The 17596-nt window shown below is 45.9% G+C and overlaps 1 protein-coding gene across 1 annotated transcript in view; it reads right to left on the bottom strand.

The window, feature by feature from the left end:
• Clpb (ClpB family mitochondrial disaggregase) overlaps window positions 1-17596 on the bottom strand; it is a 124932-nt gene that overhangs the window by 20495 nt on the left and 86841 nt on the right. Inside the window, exons 6-7 of the mRNA XM_034499463.2 lie at window positions 16009-16106; window positions 4221-4335 (exon numbers count right to left, since the gene is read on the bottom strand). Of these exons, the coding sequence (XP_034355354.1) occupies window positions 4221-4335; window positions 16009-16106 (213 nt within the window). The remainder of the gene's footprint in view (window positions 1-4220; window positions 4336-16008; window positions 16107-17596) is intronic.

Below are 17596 nucleotides of genomic sequence, written 5' to 3'. Positions count from 1 at the left end.
AAAAAAAACCAAAAAACCAAAACCAAACCAAGCCAAAACCAACTAAACAACAACAAACACACAAAACAACAAACAAGGAAAAGAAAAAAGAAAAAGAAGGGCTTTCTTCATTTTCCTCTGTACAGCTTTGCTCAACCTTTGTACAGCTGTGGCCAACCCTAGGAAACAGCTAACAAAGGTAGGTGCTGATCTCTGAGAGAAAAATCACACAATTGCAGTAGGTATCAAACCACTCATGTAATGAGAGGTGTTCACAAGACGCCCAGGGAACAGGCCCTGAGAACGGGAAGATATTCTGGGAAGGGCATGTGGGCAGGCCCTGCTGTGAAAGTACAGTGGAAGGATAGAGTTGTGTGAGGCAGTGCAGGGGAATCAGAGAGTCTGCTGGGTCCTGGAAATGTCTGTGAGGCCATGTCCTTACACAGACACAGTTCTGAAGCTGCCAGCTATGTGCAGGCTGACCCACTGTCCACCCAGGAGATCAAAGGTGAAGGAATATGATGTAATTAATGACCTCACTAGTGTTCCCTTTTCAGTATGCTGTGAGCTACCAGAGGACAAGTGGCCATAGCACCTAAGTGAATTTTATAAACTGCTTCAGTGGGGATAACACAAACATGCCTGACCTCTCACACACATATCTTCTCACAAGGAACCTCAAGTCCATTGCTCCTGAACTGGGTTAGACAGTGGTAGAGCAGGGCTGAAACTTCGTTACAGGAACACCTGATGAACTATAGGCTGATAGGACAGCAGTGGCAGACTCAGGTGCAAAGGCAAAGGCAGGCTGTTGTGGCTGGTGTGATGCAGGCTGGCAGCCACAGAAGCAACAGGCCCTTAATGCCATGTTAGGACAAGGACCACTCAAAGGATTCAACAAGGAAGTAATATTAGATTTGTGTTTTCCTTTCTCTTTTAAAAGATTTATTTATTTATGTGCATTGATGTTTTGCCTGTGTGTATGTCTGTGTGAGGGTGTCAGATCCTCTTGAACTGTAGTTACAGAGTTGCCAAGTGGGTGCCAGGAATTGAACTGGGGACCTCAGAAAGAACAGCCAGTGCTCTTAGCCACTAAGCTATCTCTCCAGTCCTAAATCTGTGTTTTCTAAAGATCACTCTGCCCCAGGAGGAACACTATGGGAAGGAAAGGAGGCCACTGCATGGCCAGTATCAGAATGTGATGGTTGGTACTGTAGGCTTGACAGGGTCTAGACTCACCTAGGTGACAAGACTCTGGCCATGACTGTGTGAGGGATCATCTAGACTAGGTTAACTGTAATGGGAAGACCCACCTCATCTGTGGGTGGCACCATTTCATGGGCAAGGGTCCCAGACTCAATAAAAGGAGGAAGTGAGCTAACAGCAGCATTAACTCTCTGTTGTCAACTGTTTAAAGGTCCTGTCTCCAAGATCTCCTACTATTATGGACTGTATTCTTGAACTATGGGCCCAAATAAAACCTTTCTTCTTTACGTTTGCTTCTTGTAAGATATTTTATCACAGCAGTGGGGTAAGCAAATAATGTACAGGAAAAGGAAGAGAGGCCAGGTTTGAGAACCAAAGAAGAGAATGACAAAACTTGAAATGTGTACATTTCATCTAGGAGTCCAGTGATTGGAGGCCTAGTTCTGAACTGCTAACCAGACAGCCTTTCTGACGTTGAATGAGACTTGTACTTAGCTCCCAGAAGTCTGACAGCTAGGACTGACATCTTTCATCACTTGACCAAGACCAGCTCTGGGTTCTGGAAGGAGAAACTCACTTTCCACACCCTTGTGATATATAGGTTGGCCTGGTGGGTCATGTGACCCTAACAGACAAGAGTGGCCATGCGAGTCTGGTCTGTGGGCTGGTGCTTTAGCTCCTCCATTTGTAAGGCAGTAACTGTGCGCCATCCTTGCTAGAAGCCCCGCAGCTGGGGATCACACTGATAAATTCACTGTATTACTTTGCACAAATCAATATCCCAGCACTTACCAGGGGTTGATGTGACCGAAATTGGTTTCAGCCAATTCGTGAGGGTAATAAATGGCCATTTATCAAATCAATTCATTCTGTAGCACTTCTCTGGCTGCCCATTCTCATGGTACCCATGGGGTGCCAGGCTCTGTTCCCCTCTAGGTAGTCCCTAACACACATGCAACACTAGTTTGGAGAATCCAGAGAAGCCTGACATAGCCTCTAGAAATGTCCCATCCTCCTATGCCTGCTGGGGTTCTAGGGTTCCGAGGTTCTGGGCATTGTGGTGACAAGTTCAGACCCAGAAAGTGCCTCATGCTTTGACTAGGCAACTAGGCGCTCATTCCTTCTTTTGGGGATCCAGAAGCTTTTGGGAGCTGGTCACAGGAATAAATATGGTGCAGGATATTCTCAGTGTGATCCCAGCTGCAGGGCTCCTCAGCAAGGGAAATACACAACAAATAAAAGCAAAAGAAGGCACAGCCCTAGACAACATGGACCCCAAAGGCACTATTTTGTGTAGGGTCACCAGAGCCTCGACAGGGCCAATCTTTATACAATAGGGCAAGGAGTGGGACTTCTGGCAGCCAGTTTACCACTTACCTAATGCAAAGTTCAGAAGACAGAAGAGAGGCTTTGAGGGAAAAGAGTTCCCAGGATGCTTATTCTGACAGTTCTTGGAGGCAGAGGGCAGATGGCCCAGTCTGAGTCAATTGCAAGGGATGGGCTGACACTAAGCCAGGCATCACAGGTCAGCTCAGTGCTGGGGAAGAGGCAAGCTGAGATTGGGTGCCCAGTTACAGGTGACAGAAAATGGCTCTGTGTTTGATCTCAAAAGTACAGGGCCCAACCCAAGACAACATTTTGAGGATAGGAACCAGGTTGTGTGTTATGTGGCACAGATAGGAAAACATGGGCTTCTGGGTTATGGGGTGTTGATGTTGTTACCTTGATATAAAGGCAAGGAAAGTGATGCCAAAGAAGCTGGGGTGCACAGAGGAAAACGTAAAACACTATTTCTGGGAAACTTTTTGGCTTCTAAAAAGTGGAGGCCAGAGGTTAGGAGAACGACTATTGGAAACAGTTATCTAAGAAACTGAGTTGTTGTGAGGGCAGCTGTAGTCCAGTCGGAGTGGATATAAGACTCCAACAAGTAGTATGTTCTCTTAGGCTTTTCAGTTGGGATTCCCACCTCATAGGTGGCAACTGGAGACAGATGTATATAACTAGAACCCAGGAGCATCTGGGTGCAGATTGGGTCTAAGTAGTGTCTCTTCCCAGCATCTGTGTGACTCTGACTTCTAGATGCGATGGCCATTTTGGTCCCTAGGTTCCATTCATGTGCTGAAAGTCAGGCCCCTGGTGAGGAGCTCATGAGCTCTCATGCTACATGAGGATGATGGAGGTAAGATAGCCTGGTAAGTTCTGAGCAGACACTGAGGAGCATGTAATGGGATGAGATGCTTAGGGACTAGAGGGACCAGTCAGAAGGACTGGCAAAGACTGTTTAAAATAGAGGGTTTTAAACTCTAGCTGAGTGGCAGATAGCCTAATGGGCCTGTTAAAAACATAAAAAATAGGTTCTGACTCTACAGGTGTAAACTGAAGCCTAAAACTGTGGCCACTGGCCCAGAGAACTTCCCTGGAGAAATACTTGTCTCAAGTGGAGACCCCCTTAGACAACTGCTTCCCTGCCTTACCTGCCTTAAGTCACCCTGAAACAGGTTCAGGTTGTAGGACAAGGTGAGAGCCCTGCCTTCAGCAGAACCACTGCACACATCTGTTGAGAGAGAGCTGTGCTTGGCAGGGGCCTCAGGCTGGCAATAAGCCCTTCTCAGTGGGGAAAAGGTGTTTCTTGGGATGTTTTCTGCCAGCCAAGCAGCTCCTGGCAAACCATTCTCAAAGTTTGGGAGTCAGTGCTGGGCCAGCTGGTATATAGGAGGTGAAGTTTTGTTCTAGTTCAGCTCCCACCCCTCTCTGAGTCTCAGATGCTCCACCTTAAATTAGGAGACGAGGGGTAGTGGACCAGATGACGACAACAGCGGCATTGATGGTGCCCATCTCACAGCACTGCTGTAAGAACTAAATGACCTAAAATATGAAAGAGCTTAAGACAATATAGGCATTGTTCTCACAGGCAGCACTCAGTAAGCAGTAACTCTGAATACAGAGTGCATCTCTCTGCCTTTGGCCAGCATGATGTGCTCCTCACTACAGCAGCTGCCCCTTCCCACCTGACTGGCCCTGAGGACAGGACTCACCAGCACCAACAGTGGCGATGGCACTCTCCTGGCCAATAATGTGCTCCTTCAATCGCTGCTCGAGTGGGAAGCGGCGCCGCTCCTCTGCCTCACGCTTCCTCTGTTTCTCCAAGTACTGAGGGAAAGAGAACAACTGTTTAGGGAGGCTGGCCTCAGCAGGACCTTGGTTTAACCCGTTTCTCAGTGTAGGGGAAAATTGTAGATGCTGGCGCTTCAAGGGGCCTGCTCTGCCTTATGACTGATGGAGAGCTATTTCATTCAGGTCACCCCCATCTCTCTGCTCAGGAGCAGCATGAGTGGCAGGGCCTTACCACAAATAGTTCTTGGGCAGAACCAACTACTGTCCTCATGGATTGAGAGCATTAAGTGCTTACTGTATCTTTCACTAAAAACACTACTGGAAGAGAGTTTGCTAAATTTCTGAGTGCTCGCTCATCTGGACTCCATAGTGCTTCTTCCTATGGGCAAGCTCTAGCTGTTTCTGCATGGACTCTGGCCCAGCAGCAGCATCTGGTATATATAAAAATATAGACACAAAAAGGAGAGAATTAACAGCTAGAGAGGGTGGTATAGACAGAGAGGGGAAGATACACAAATATGGAATTCTTGGGTGGGGGTTTCCAGGACATGGGAGATTGTAAGGAGATGGAGAATTGTTGACCAGGAGTTGGGGCTAAGGCCATGAGCCAGATGGGGGACATATTACTGAGGCAAAAGCAGATGGATCTTAAACTGAGAAGCAAATGCCAGGTCTTCAGGTGGCTTTTCTTCCCAGGCCACAGTAACGTAGGCATCTTTCTTGGAAGAGAGCTGCCAAGGTAAGGCCCTGTCACAAAAGTTGTGTTTGCAGATTGTTCTTTTGGGTAGAGTGGATGAAAAATACCTGCTGCTTGGGTAGTGTTTTCCTGTTATAGTAGTGACCTTGACAGAAGTTAAAAAAAATAAATAGCAAACAATCCAATTTTGGCTGTTGCTATCAGTCTGTAACTGAAAGCTCCCATCAGTCCTCGGTTTCATATGGAGCAATAATTCGGTGCCGATCCCAGTGGAGTGACGCTTGCCGGCTGAAATCCAGAGTGTCACTGTGCAGCTCCCTCAGGCGCCACATACATCACCTGGCTCTGCCAACTCCAGCCATATATCTGCCTCTTCCTCCTCCCTGTCCACAAGCCCATTCAGCAATCAGGCCCACTAGGCTGGAAGGTGCTGATGATCTTCTCTCTCTCTCTCTCTCTCTCTCTCTCTCTCTCTCTCTCTCTCTCTCTCTCTCTCACACACACACACACACACACACACACTCACTGGAATGGTGCCAATTTGTTGGACAGATCCTGAAGGAAACTGAAGTTGAAGCTGGCTTGCCAGTATTTGCTGGGCACATGTACACACTGCTGTGTGCCAGGCACTGTATGCACTCAGCACTTCAATCAGTGTCTCAACTTTTAGAGTCGTCTCCCGTGTGAAGTTGGGCTCTTCTGGCTCATTATATGAACCAATTATATGGCAGAATGAACAAGCTTCTCTATAGACAGATATGAACTCCAATGACCTCATCCATTTAAGATCTAGAGACTAGGGTAGTAAGAACCTCCCAGGATCTTAGTTCCTTCACAGCATGGAAATAGTGCCCACACTCTCTAGGATGCTTGAGGAGGAAATGAAAAGCCTGGCATGCAGGAAATGTGGGTTGGTAATAAGTGGCAGTCAGGTGACTCAGATGTTTTCCAAGTACCTGTCTTTATGAAGTGCTAAGCATATTTCTCTCTCTTCCTTTCCTTTTTCTTCCAGGAGTGGCACCTGAGCCTAGGGTCCTTGCTCATGCTAGGCAAGCACTTTAACCCTGAGTTATATGTCAGCCCTTGGATAAATATTACCCACCAGGTGGATCTCTTTGAGTTCAAGGCTAGCCTGGTCTACAGAGTGAGTTCCAGGACAGTCAGGGCTACATAGAAAAACTCTGTATCAAAACACACACATACACACACACACACAATCAACTACTTCCCTTTACTCCATTTGGTATCCAATGGGCTAAACTGATTTTTGGGGGGTGGGATGGGTAAAGTACAGAACTCCTTTTATTTAATTCGATCACAGGCAGAGATCCATAGACTAAAAGAAGAGGTGCTCTAGCTTGAGTGCCAGAGAGAGCCAGGAACCAAGTCCACTTGGATGGCCACTGCCTCAGAAACACCTTATAAGGCGCCCTCTCTTGGTATTTCAGTCTGGAGGTGCTGTTTCCACAGGGCCCATTTTCAGGAGACACCTTGACTACTTGAGGCAGCCATCTCTGGCAACCAGTTTTCCTTACATGGTACAGAATTCTGTCTCTGCAATATTTCCATCTATGGGGCCTCAGAGCATACACCTTTTGTCTTGTTCCAGGCAAAGCCTAATGAGACTTCTCATTCCAGTTTGTTGAGTGAGGTATGACCATCATGGTCTTCAGAAAACATTTCTTCTTCCAGTAACTCTTCTTTGGGGTCAAGATTTTATGTTGCTTAGAAGTCCCATTAATTTCTTGGACAAAGGGCAAGAGTTTTAATTACTATGAAGTGAGCATTGGGGAAGAGTCTCAATGAACTGGCTGAATTTTGGGAGCTTCTTGATGGTGTTGGGAAAGTTTCCATTAGAACTAATCTCTAGAACACAGCCAGATCTTTTCAAGCCTCAAATAGTTATTCAGAAAAATCTCTGAAAGGGTATCATATTCCATTGGTAAAAATGTATGGGAGGGCTGGCAAGATGGCTCAACAGTTTCGAGTGCTTGCTTGCATTGCAGATCTGAGAACCTGATTTCAACTCCCAGATCCTATAGTTTCGGGAGAGTACAGACTTCTGGAAGTTGTTCTTTGACTTCCACACACATGTGCATCATAGAATACGTATGTATCATACACACAATTAGAACAAGTGCATCAAAGTGGAGATTAAATGAGGTCAAATGTAGTGCTTTCTGTTGTTTTGCCAAGGTGTAGAAGAAATCATCTTTTAGTTTGTATTGTCTTATACTACTAGGAATTGACCACTGGGTCTTTTTCATACTAGGCACGAGTCACTTTTTAAAGGCAACTGTACTGAGCCCAGTCTTGTGGAAAGTTAGTCAGTAGGAAAAACCAAACCAAACCAAACCAACCCAACCCAACCCAAAAACTGGAGAAGGAAAACACTTGCTTTGTATTTGTTCAACCTGGGGGAGAGGAGGAGCTCAGAAGGACTCCATGTTGCTGTTGTGCTTGGCTCTTGGAAGGCACATGGGGAAAGGCTGCAGGACTGAGTTCAAAGCTCTGCTTTAGTGAGGAGGTTCCACTTATCTGGAAGAAATGGCAGGTAACAGAGGCAGAGGGCTGGACTGAGAGGTCCTGTGAAGGGGCTGCCAGGTGTGGGGAGTAACCATCCTCTTAATAAAAGCCTGGAACAATTAACTTCAGATACTCTCACCTGGAGCTGGCAGTAGCCAGCTCCCATGCTGCATCTTGGCTGGCGGATCGCAACTTCTGGTTTCCATCAGTCTTGATTTAATATGGCACTCCTTCTGGCTCTGAGTGCATTTACAGGAAAGGGCTGGGAGGCCTGGCTAAGCCTGCCTCACTCAGAGATGAGTGATGCAGCAAGGGAGGGTTTTGGGTAGAAGGTGTATGACAAGCATCTTGATTACTGGGCATGCTTTAGGTGACAGGTTTGACAATGAAGCTGGTAATGAGAAAGCCACTGTGGTGCTGGTGGTAGGTAGTCCCTGAGCAAGAGTGGGGTTGTGAGGTGTAGAGGAACAGAAAGGTCAAGCCAAGTTTGCAAACTCTCTTGTACCCTCAGGTATGCCTTATACTTCTGGCTTCTAAGTCAGTCTGACCTTAAGTCCTGGTCAGGACGTCTGACTCCCTGAAATGTGGTGATAGGAAGAACTATGTAGGAAGGCCAACAAAGGGTGTACAGAGACTGGGGTAGAAGTGATGACAACACAAGAATCCAGGTCTTATTGAAGCACCGCACCCCCACATATACATGTAACGGATGTGCAGCTTGGTCTTCATGCAGGTTACCCAACAACTGGAACGGGGGCTTACATTGACTCTGTTGCCTGCCTGTGGAGTCTGCTCCCCTAACTGGGTTGTCTTCTCTGGCCTCAGTGGGAAAGGATGTACCTAGTTCTGCAGTGACTTTGAAGTGCCAGAGTGGGCTGGTTCCCCAGGAGGGATTTCCCCATTTTCAGAGGTGAAGGGGACAGGCCATGTGAGGTGGGGAACAGGGAGGAGATGTAGGGGCTACAATCTGGATGTAAAGTGAATAAATTAAATTAACGGAAATAAAAAGAGCTATTGATGCCAACCAAATGGAATAGGAGACTGGGGTGAGAGAGGTAGGAAGGGACCTGAAAGTTTCTTGAACTAACCCATAAAATACACTCTACGTGAAGCGGGCTGGCCACAGGGCACCTTCCAGAATCCATTCCTTACCTTTCCAGTCCCCTCCTCTATTTGTGCTAGAGATGCACACACCATTAATCCCAACACTCAGGAGGCAGAAGCAGGAGATGGATCTCTGTGAATTTGAGGCTAGCCTGGTCTACAAAGAGAATTCCAGGACAGCCAGGACTGTTACACAGAGAAACCCTGTCTCAAAAAACAAAGCATAATATCTCACACCAACCTATGTCAAGCCAGAGGCCCCTGTCTCTAGTTGGGACTGGGCCTTATTTTGCAGGCTCCAGAGCCAACCTGCCAGGGGTGGTTTTAACTGCTGCCAACAGACCTGGCTTAAATTTACTTATGTGATTTTGACCTTGTCATATGTAATGGCTGGGTTGTAAATATGTAAATGGCTGGGTTGGTTCAGAGACAGGACCAGAAAGTTAAGACGGGAATCAAGTGGCTAGGAAAGAGTTGGATGCTCTCAGATTCAGGGCATGTGATGCTGACAATCCGGTGATTCCTGATCTTCCACCCCTTGGATAAGGTAATTGCCAGGTCTTCCCTCTGCCACTCTCCCCTTTGTAATCAGTATTTTTAGGGAGAGATTTTGACATTGTGAAGTACATATCCTGTCACTATGCAAACTTTAGTCTCTAGTTTTGGCACTTACTGATGAGTCTTATCTAATGTGGGGTCAGTGATTTGATCTTCATAGTTCTACAAAGGTTGACCATGTCACTTTACTGTCTTGGGGAGATAAGTGAATCCAAGCCAGGTTGGCTGGTGGCAGGAGAGACAGATCATTAACCCAGGAAGGCTGCCTCTGAGTCTGCACTTTCTACCTGGGGATGAGAAGGCCCTGTCTTCACTGAGTTTAAGGTCTAATTATGCAGATGAGATTGAAAACACAAATTTGCTCTATTTGCTTCTAATACTCGGCTACACAGTAAAATAAACACCATAGGGTGTTCTGGCCAGAAATATCTAATGAGTTGAATCAGAAAGAAGCAGTAGGACATTCTAAAAAAATTATCAGCCTGAACCTGTGACAATGGCAAGATCACGAAAAACGAGGGGAGGCTGAGAAACCAGTCCCTTTCAGAGAACATGACGAATGAATCCAACTCAGACCCCAGACTGTCTTTCCTTGTAAAGAGAATACTGGGGAGCTGGGGAATCTGAATACCATGGGAAGGTTATTTAATATCAATGATTTTTGATATTTTGATTTTGGTAACTGTGCTCATGTATGTAAAAAAATGTGGGCTGAGAGTGTTTTCAGTGGTACTGCACATGTTCAGTGTTCCTGAAGCCCTGAGTTCAATCCCTAACTACAGGGGAAAAAAGCAAACTCCAAAAATAAAAACAAAACAGGGTGATGATGGTGCATATATTTAGTACCAGCACTCTGGAAGCAGAGGCAGATGGATCTCTGAATTCTGAGTTCAAGGTCAGCCTGGTCTACAAAGCAAGTTCCAGGACAGATAAGGCTACACAGAGAAACCCTGCTGGAATCCCTCCCCCAAATCTTGTTTACAAACAAACAAACAACAAAATCCCCATACACAGGAGAGTAAAGAACCACCATGAGTATAACCTTAAAATATTTACTTTGTATATAATTACATTAATTCTGTCTATCTGTCCATCTATTCATATACATAACCACTGTGTTAAAATGTTAACAGTTGGGCATCTAATTGAAAAGTTTATTGGAACTTGTTATATGATTTCTGGAATTGGAACAAAATAAAGGGGAAAAGGCTAGCAATGGGCAGACCTCTGAGATGATTTCTTTATCAGGAGTGTGTGTTTGTGAAAGCAGACAAACTATGTCTTTGATAGCATTTCTTCCTCATACAAATGTATTTTAACAATAAGTTCTTGAAGGGGTGGAAGGAGAGAACTCACAGAAGCTTGTTCCCAGGAAGCACTTAGCACTTATGTGGCCCACAGTAGGCTACAGAGACAGCAAGCAGGTACCTGTGCTGAGATGTGCAGCAGAGGAATGGTACAGGATGCTGGGCAGGATGCTGGGGGGAAGATGTGGCCTTCCTGCCCTCCTGGGTGCTCCACCCCAGCACTCCTGCAGAATTTCACTCAGGTCTGGTGGGAGCACCCAGGCTCTCAGCCTGGAATGTGGGCCCAGGGGAGCACCACATCCCCAGCTACCCTGAAGCAAATAAAAAATATAGAGGCAGAGATTATGCTTGTGATGCTGCCACTGGGATATGCAAATAAAATATATAGGATGGGCCTATCTGCCTAATATTCCTGCCAATTCATTCTCTGGGTGTGATTAAAACGAGCAATAAATTCCTCGGGAGTCTCAGTGGAGTGAGGATCTGGAGAGGAGCTGCGGCTGGCATGCGCGCATCCCCCTCAGCTGAATATTCATCATGGGATAGCTCCTCATATTTTTGTTTTATCTGCCATCATGTGCACAGAGATATATTATATATATATATATTATATATCTCTCTCGCATCCCTTAGTTAGAACATGAAGATGGTCTAGGCGTTAAGTATTAAACTCTTCATGTACTGAAATCATTCAAAGTGAGATCTAGGCTAACCCCTCTATGAAGCCTGCCCTGCTCATTCTGCCAGGAGAATGGCAAGCTTTCCTACAGTGCCCCCAACCCCTGTACATCCCTCTGAGGTACCTGCTAGGGTTTTTTGTTTGTTTGTTTTTGAGTTAAGAATGCTTGTCTCTCCCACAGTAGGACAGCAAGCTAGGGACAGTGGCTGGGCCTCTCCCACTTTGGATCTTCCCAGGAGGTAAAAGAAACTAAGGCCTGGAGAACAATGAGACCTATAGAACCTGAGAAGGCATTTCGAGAAAATCATTTTGTCCAATTAAGGTGACAGATTCTGAGAGTCAGTGATACATTTCAAGAGAAGGAATAAAGTAAAAAAAAATTGGACTTATGGATAATTTTAAATATGTGCAAATCACTAATAGTGAGGGAGGGGGGAGCTTTCAGTATCACCTTCTGGGTCAGGCAGGTAACAGAAATGCCTGGCAGAGGAGAACATGGCAGCAGAATCTATCTCCCAGCCTGTCACCATCCATTTGCCATCTGGCAATAGATCAATAGATGGAGAAAATTCAATGCCACAAATCCTGTGTCACATTTTGGAAGTCTGGGTTAGCATGTAAGACATTGTTGCCAGTAGATTTAGGTAGAAAGGACACCTATGTAAAGAGACAGATATGGTCTGGGAAGATTTACTACAGTACCACAGAGGCACATTTAAGACCCTCACAGACAACTTGGATTCTGTGTGTCACGTCTTTCTTTCTTGCCTATTCAGGCTTCCCATCTGTAGGACAGGTATTAAGAGTGGCTGCACGGGTTTGTTACAGGAATAGAGAAAGGATATGTCATGCACACAGCAGAGCCTCGATGATCAGTACAGCTAGGAATGACATATGAGTGGCATGTATGCAGGTTAGGGTACATTTATGGGAGACTAGATTGGGAGCTGACCTCTCTCCCAGGAAGCCTTTCCTGACTAGTCACACCTGCCAGGGTGACTTACTCATCTGTTTCTGGCTATCTAGCCCACAGTTCAGCAGAGAGCTGTCATTCATAGGTGACATTCTCCCATCTTACTTTCAAATCTTCTATAATCAGACATATGATGCTAATACTCTTCTGAAGTGGAAGAGGCTTGGGTACTGGTGGAGTGCAGTGCAGGAGGAACAGAATGGGAGCAGGATAATACCAGAGTAGTAACTGTGCTGGATAGTTTTGTCTCAACTGGACAGGTCATCTGAGAGGAGGGAATCTCAAGTAAGAAAATGCCTCCGTAAGATTGGGCTATAGGCAAACCTGTAAGGCATTTTTATAATTAATGACTGATGAGGGAGAGCCCAGCTCATTGTGAACAGTGCCATACTTGGGCTGGTGGTCCTGGGTCTTTAAGAAAGCAGGCTGAGCCAGCCAGTAAGCATGGCCTCTGTATCAGCTCCTGCCTCAGGGTTCTTGTCTTGTGTGAGTTCCTGCCCTCATTGCTTTTGGTGGAACTGTGAACAAAATAAACCCTTTTCTTCCCATGTTGATTTTGGTCACCACAGTGTTTTTCATTACAGCCACAGAAACCCTAAGACACTCACAAAAGACACAACCAGGAGCCACCTACTGCCAGACACAACCTGAGGCCAGGACCTCAGTGGCCTCCAAGTCTGAGTCACTGCAATTGACAATAGGGCCTGAACTCTGAGGGGCAGCTGGGGATGGAGCTCCAGTCTAAAGTAGTGCTTTTCTCATAAAAATCTGCCGTAAAGAAGTAGACTTTGCAGTTTGGTGAAAACAAGCAGAAGAGAAAGGAGAGAAGGAACAGCCTACTCAAAGCCAATGAAGATGGCAGAACAATGAGGTGGAGAGGTGGAGAGTGCTTGGACTTCAGGATGGATGGGGTCTCAACTGAATGATGGCACAGAGCACCAGAGAACAGACTTCCGGCTGTGAAGCTATGGAACCTGGCTTCCTCTAAGTGGTATTCTGCCTCCCTGTAGAAGCAAGCCCTTCTGCTGTGGTGAATGTCTCCCCCTCACACTGAGAGCCACTCCTGAACTTTGGAGTGCGCAGTCTCTCCTTGCTAGCCAGATACTCCTGTTGCCCACTGCTTTTCAAGACACAGAGTTCTGGCCACAGTACTGCAGTCCTTGACAGGCCGATTCTGAGCGCTCAACATCCACTGAGCACATGCAGCTGTCCCTGGAGCTCAAGCGGGGGCTGCCCTGCACAGGTGAATCCAGCCATGACGTTGTTCATTCTGGTTCTAGCCTTGGTACTAGGCTAATATTGAGATAATCACACTTTGTTAAGTGGCCTTCAGTGGCTCTAACCATGTGTGCTGATGCTAAGATACTTGTTCATTTTGAAAGAAATCTTTGCAGAACCAGCACCTGTCCTATGTCAGACCACCTGACACACCACAGGTGTTCTTGTCAAGTGTAGTGCTGTCTTCCGTCTGAGAGGAGATGAGGGGATACAGTACCGAAGCTATCTGGAACCAGCAGAAATTTATTTCATCAGAGCATGTGGGGAAGCTGACCTGAATGGTGGTGCAGCTGTTCTAGGGCATGCAACTTGAACACAGGGAGGGAAACAATAGCCCCTTGAATTTAGTAGCTCTTTTTGGTCCAAGGACCAATCTGGATGGGCTATGAAAAGCTAGCTACCATTTCTTAGCCCATTCCTTTTCTTAAGGAAATTATCCTAAGACAAAGAGTAAGTAAGGTTGATCACCAAGTGGTTCCAGCTCTCCTTGTCTTCAAGTATGGTAGGGTTACTTCTTTTGCCCACTTTGATTTGATGGGATCCTATGGTTAGTTCTGGCCAGTGAGTTATAGGAAGTAAAAGGTCTTACTTCCAGGCTGAGTAGTCAGCTGTGGAGTATTGCCATGGCTGTAGAGGTCAGTGGGCAATTTTGTGGAGTTGGTTCCTCCTTCCACCTTAACTTGGGTTTTAGAGATCCAATTCTGGGCTTGTGAGGTAAGTGCTACCTTGTCAGCTCTCAACTGAAAATTTAAGACACTTCAGAGTGTACTTCTCTCTGGCAAGCAACCAGCAAATGGGGCTGAAGTGGGGAGGAGGGAGAGTGTGCTCTAAAGATGGGGTCTGAATGTCCTCATTGAGCAGAGCCTACCCTTATCCCCCAGCAACAGTAAACATCAGCAAAAGGCAAAGCAAGCCTTTGTTGTTGAAACCACTGAAGTTTTGGACGATTACAAGCAGCATAGTCCAGCTTATCCCGATGGACATGCACTCATATAGCCAGCAGAATCTTAGGGACTCTTCAGTTCAGTGTTTTATCTTTCCTGGAGCTTTACTGAGGTTTCAGTGAGGAAAGCACTTGTCCCAAGGTCACACAGGCAGAGTGACAGAGCTAGGATAAGAACCCAAGCCTTTGGTGTCTCAAATTGGCAGAGTAGGTTAGACTTGTCACACTGAATTATCTCTTTGGACAAGACCTCAGTGTTAGAAAGAGCAAGGAGATCAGAAGACCAGGATTCCAGGCCAGGTCCTGCCTTGTGGTCAAGCTTGATAGTTTCAGTTTTCATGCAAACTCAATGTGGGACCTACGGCACGTCATAACCCTGGCTCCAGCATCTACAGGCATAAAACAAGCCAGCAGGTTCACACTTCAGATATTTATATTCATTTTACGACAGTGCCATCTCTGCAGCTGCCAGGAGGGAAGAGCACATGTGATGCATGGGCTATCTTCCCTTCAACCAGAACAGGGCCATTTCCCTCTGACTCATTTGTTTTGCTTTCTTAAGATTTCCCATCACAGATCTGATGACTGTCTAGGTTCCTGCCAGGTCTGAGACTTCTGACTCTGGTTCTTGGATTCTACCCAAATGTGCCCAAAGGTAAGTTCTGTTGCTGCAGAAAGTATGGGCCTTAGTCCAATTGTTTAGGGAGTTCGAAAGTTTGGGTGAGAAAATAGCATTTGGATGGAGACATCTCTTACTTGGATTGTGTGCCAGGCTCTGGCATGTGCGTGGAGGGTAATGGTTAAAGAGTTACAGTGAGAAAGGATGTTGTTGGAGGCCTTAGGGTATGTGAGGCCTAAGAAACTCATGTTTTACTCAAAACTTCATTTGGCTGCTAACTTCTGCTGAAAAGAAGCTGGGAGGTCATCACATGACAGCCAGGTGGTGGTGATGCACACCTTTAATCCTGGCACTTGGGAGGCAGAGGCAGGTGGAACTCTGTGAATATGAGGCCATCTTGGTCTATAGATCAAGTTCAAAGATAGCTAGGGATACACAGAGAAACCCTCTCAGGAAAAAAAAAAAAAAAGGTTAATTCTCAGAAGCTCCAAATAGCTTGGGCCTCTCCCTCTCTATAGTCATGACCAGAAACCTTGTTCTTGGTAAGGCCAGGGCTAAGTGTAAATTTAGATAGACAATAATCAAGGATTGGCTTGGTGATGCATGCTTGCAATCCCAGAACTTGGGGTTATCTTAAGGCACTTCAGCTGATCTGCAGGCTAGAAAAAGAACAATGAATCAAGAATAACACCTATTCTGGGGTCATTCCTGCATAGAACCTACTAAATATCCTGTGGTTAACTGTGTTTGTTTTAGTCTTGATAACTTACTCTGGGAGTACCATGTAGTAAGTAAGTTGCCAGAAAACAAAAGGTGTGGAACCTGAAGTAACTTAAAAAGTAGAAGGTCATTGGAGAGATTGCTCAGCAGTTAAGAGCATTGGCTTTTCTTGCAGGGGACCTGGTTTCTATTCTCAGCACACACATAGCTGCTAACAATTGTCTGAGCTCTGGTTCTAGGAGACCTCTTTGGGGGCACTACACGAACACAGTACATAGCATACACACAGCCTCCTCTCTATTCACCTTGGTCTCAGAAGTTTTCAGAAGCTTCATAACCTCCCCTTCCCGGGCATAATCCAGGGGCGTGTGTCCCATCTCATTCCTCTGAAGGGGGTTGGCTCCTGGTAGAAAAAGAAGGATAAATGGTCAGAGGTTACATGAATGATTAGTGAGGCCTCAGTATTTACCTACAGCTGGCTTGGGCACCTCAATTTCAGTATGAATCTCCATGGAAATTTTTGAGATTGTAGAAGGAATGCAGGAAAAACATATTAAGTTACTCTGGAAGGAAAGAATATGTGGTCTTTCCTAATGGAGATCAGGATACTAGGGCCTTCATCTTCTAAAACTATTACAACTACAAAACACACACATACACACACACACACACACACACACACACACACACACAACCCCCCACACACCCATACAGAGAGCTAAATATGCTAAAAAAAATCCTGCAAATAAATTCATAAACCCAACACAATGCCAGCACATGCATTCATATATATACTTCCTTATATTCACTAAAATGTTCACATTTTCCAATATAACTGCATACAAAGGAACTCTGCTTCACAAAGTCATATGAAAGGGTTCCTTTCTAACACAGAACAGCCTGAATAAGAACTCCAAGGTCTTATTCTGGTCTTTTCTCCTTATTTCATTTTTCTTTTTTGAGACAGAGTCTCCTTATGCCGGCCTGGCACTTGTTATATAGAGTAAGCTTACTTCAAACTCAAAGCAAGCCTCCTCTCTCAGGCTCCTTAGTGTGTACGTGTGTGTGTGTGTGTGTGTGTGTGTGTGTGTGGTGGCGTGTGTGGCTGGGAGGGGGGTTATAGGTGTGATTTACCACACCCAGCTCTTCTCTCTTTCCTGCCAACCTGAGTCAGCTAAGTCCTCTGGAAGTTGTGAACATCTTGGGACCTTGGCTCTGCCCTGCTTGTTGATAAAGAGGGTGTGTACGGAGGGCAAAGAGCTTGGGTATGAGAAAAAGGCTAGCTGAGAGCTACTTGGTCTGAGAGACTACCTTCTAAATGCTGGTACAGATCAGCCAGTATATGGTGTGTACTTGGCAAGGCTTGGAATGACAAAGAAAAGAGTCTTCTCACTCTCCATGCTGCCAGACTCTCCTTCCCACAGCCCATCTCTGGGCAACTCTCTTTCTTCCCAACCCTAACCCTAACCAAGGCCAGCTACCTTGCAAACCCCGAAGCAGTGGACCATGAGGACAGAGCTGGCCTTTCCTCACAGGCACGCCTTCCAATGACAACAGCAGCTGTGGTGATAAGTGCTCAGTATTTCCTGCATTCCTCTCTTACTAGAGAAATGTACATAAGCTAAGGGGGGTTTAGGCTAATCACTGCTGTTAGAGCATAATGGGAACCCACTCAGGGTGGGTACTGATCACTGTGGACAGAAACAAAAGTCAGTTTTTCCAAATCTGCCTCTGGGAACATTTATCTCACATTATAAAACTCCCCACTGAAGTTCTGCTCCTTTAGATTCCATAACTTAGCAATGATAGTAAACATTTAATACGTGCTTGCGTGTTTGGGGGAAGGAGGTGGGGCACAGGAAACTTTTAAATAAGAAAAAACTAAGTCAGGTG

This window comes from Arvicanthis niloticus, chromosome 1, assembly GCF_011762505.2.
Source record: "Arvicanthis niloticus isolate mArvNil1 chromosome 1, mArvNil1.pat.X, whole genome shotgun sequence".
In the NCBI taxonomy this organism is placed as follows: domain Eukaryota; kingdom Metazoa; phylum Chordata; class Mammalia; order Rodentia; family Muridae; genus Arvicanthis; species Arvicanthis niloticus.
The sequence above is the reverse complement of the archived record's forward strand: the minus strand, read 5'-3'. Positions and strand labels throughout refer to the sequence as shown.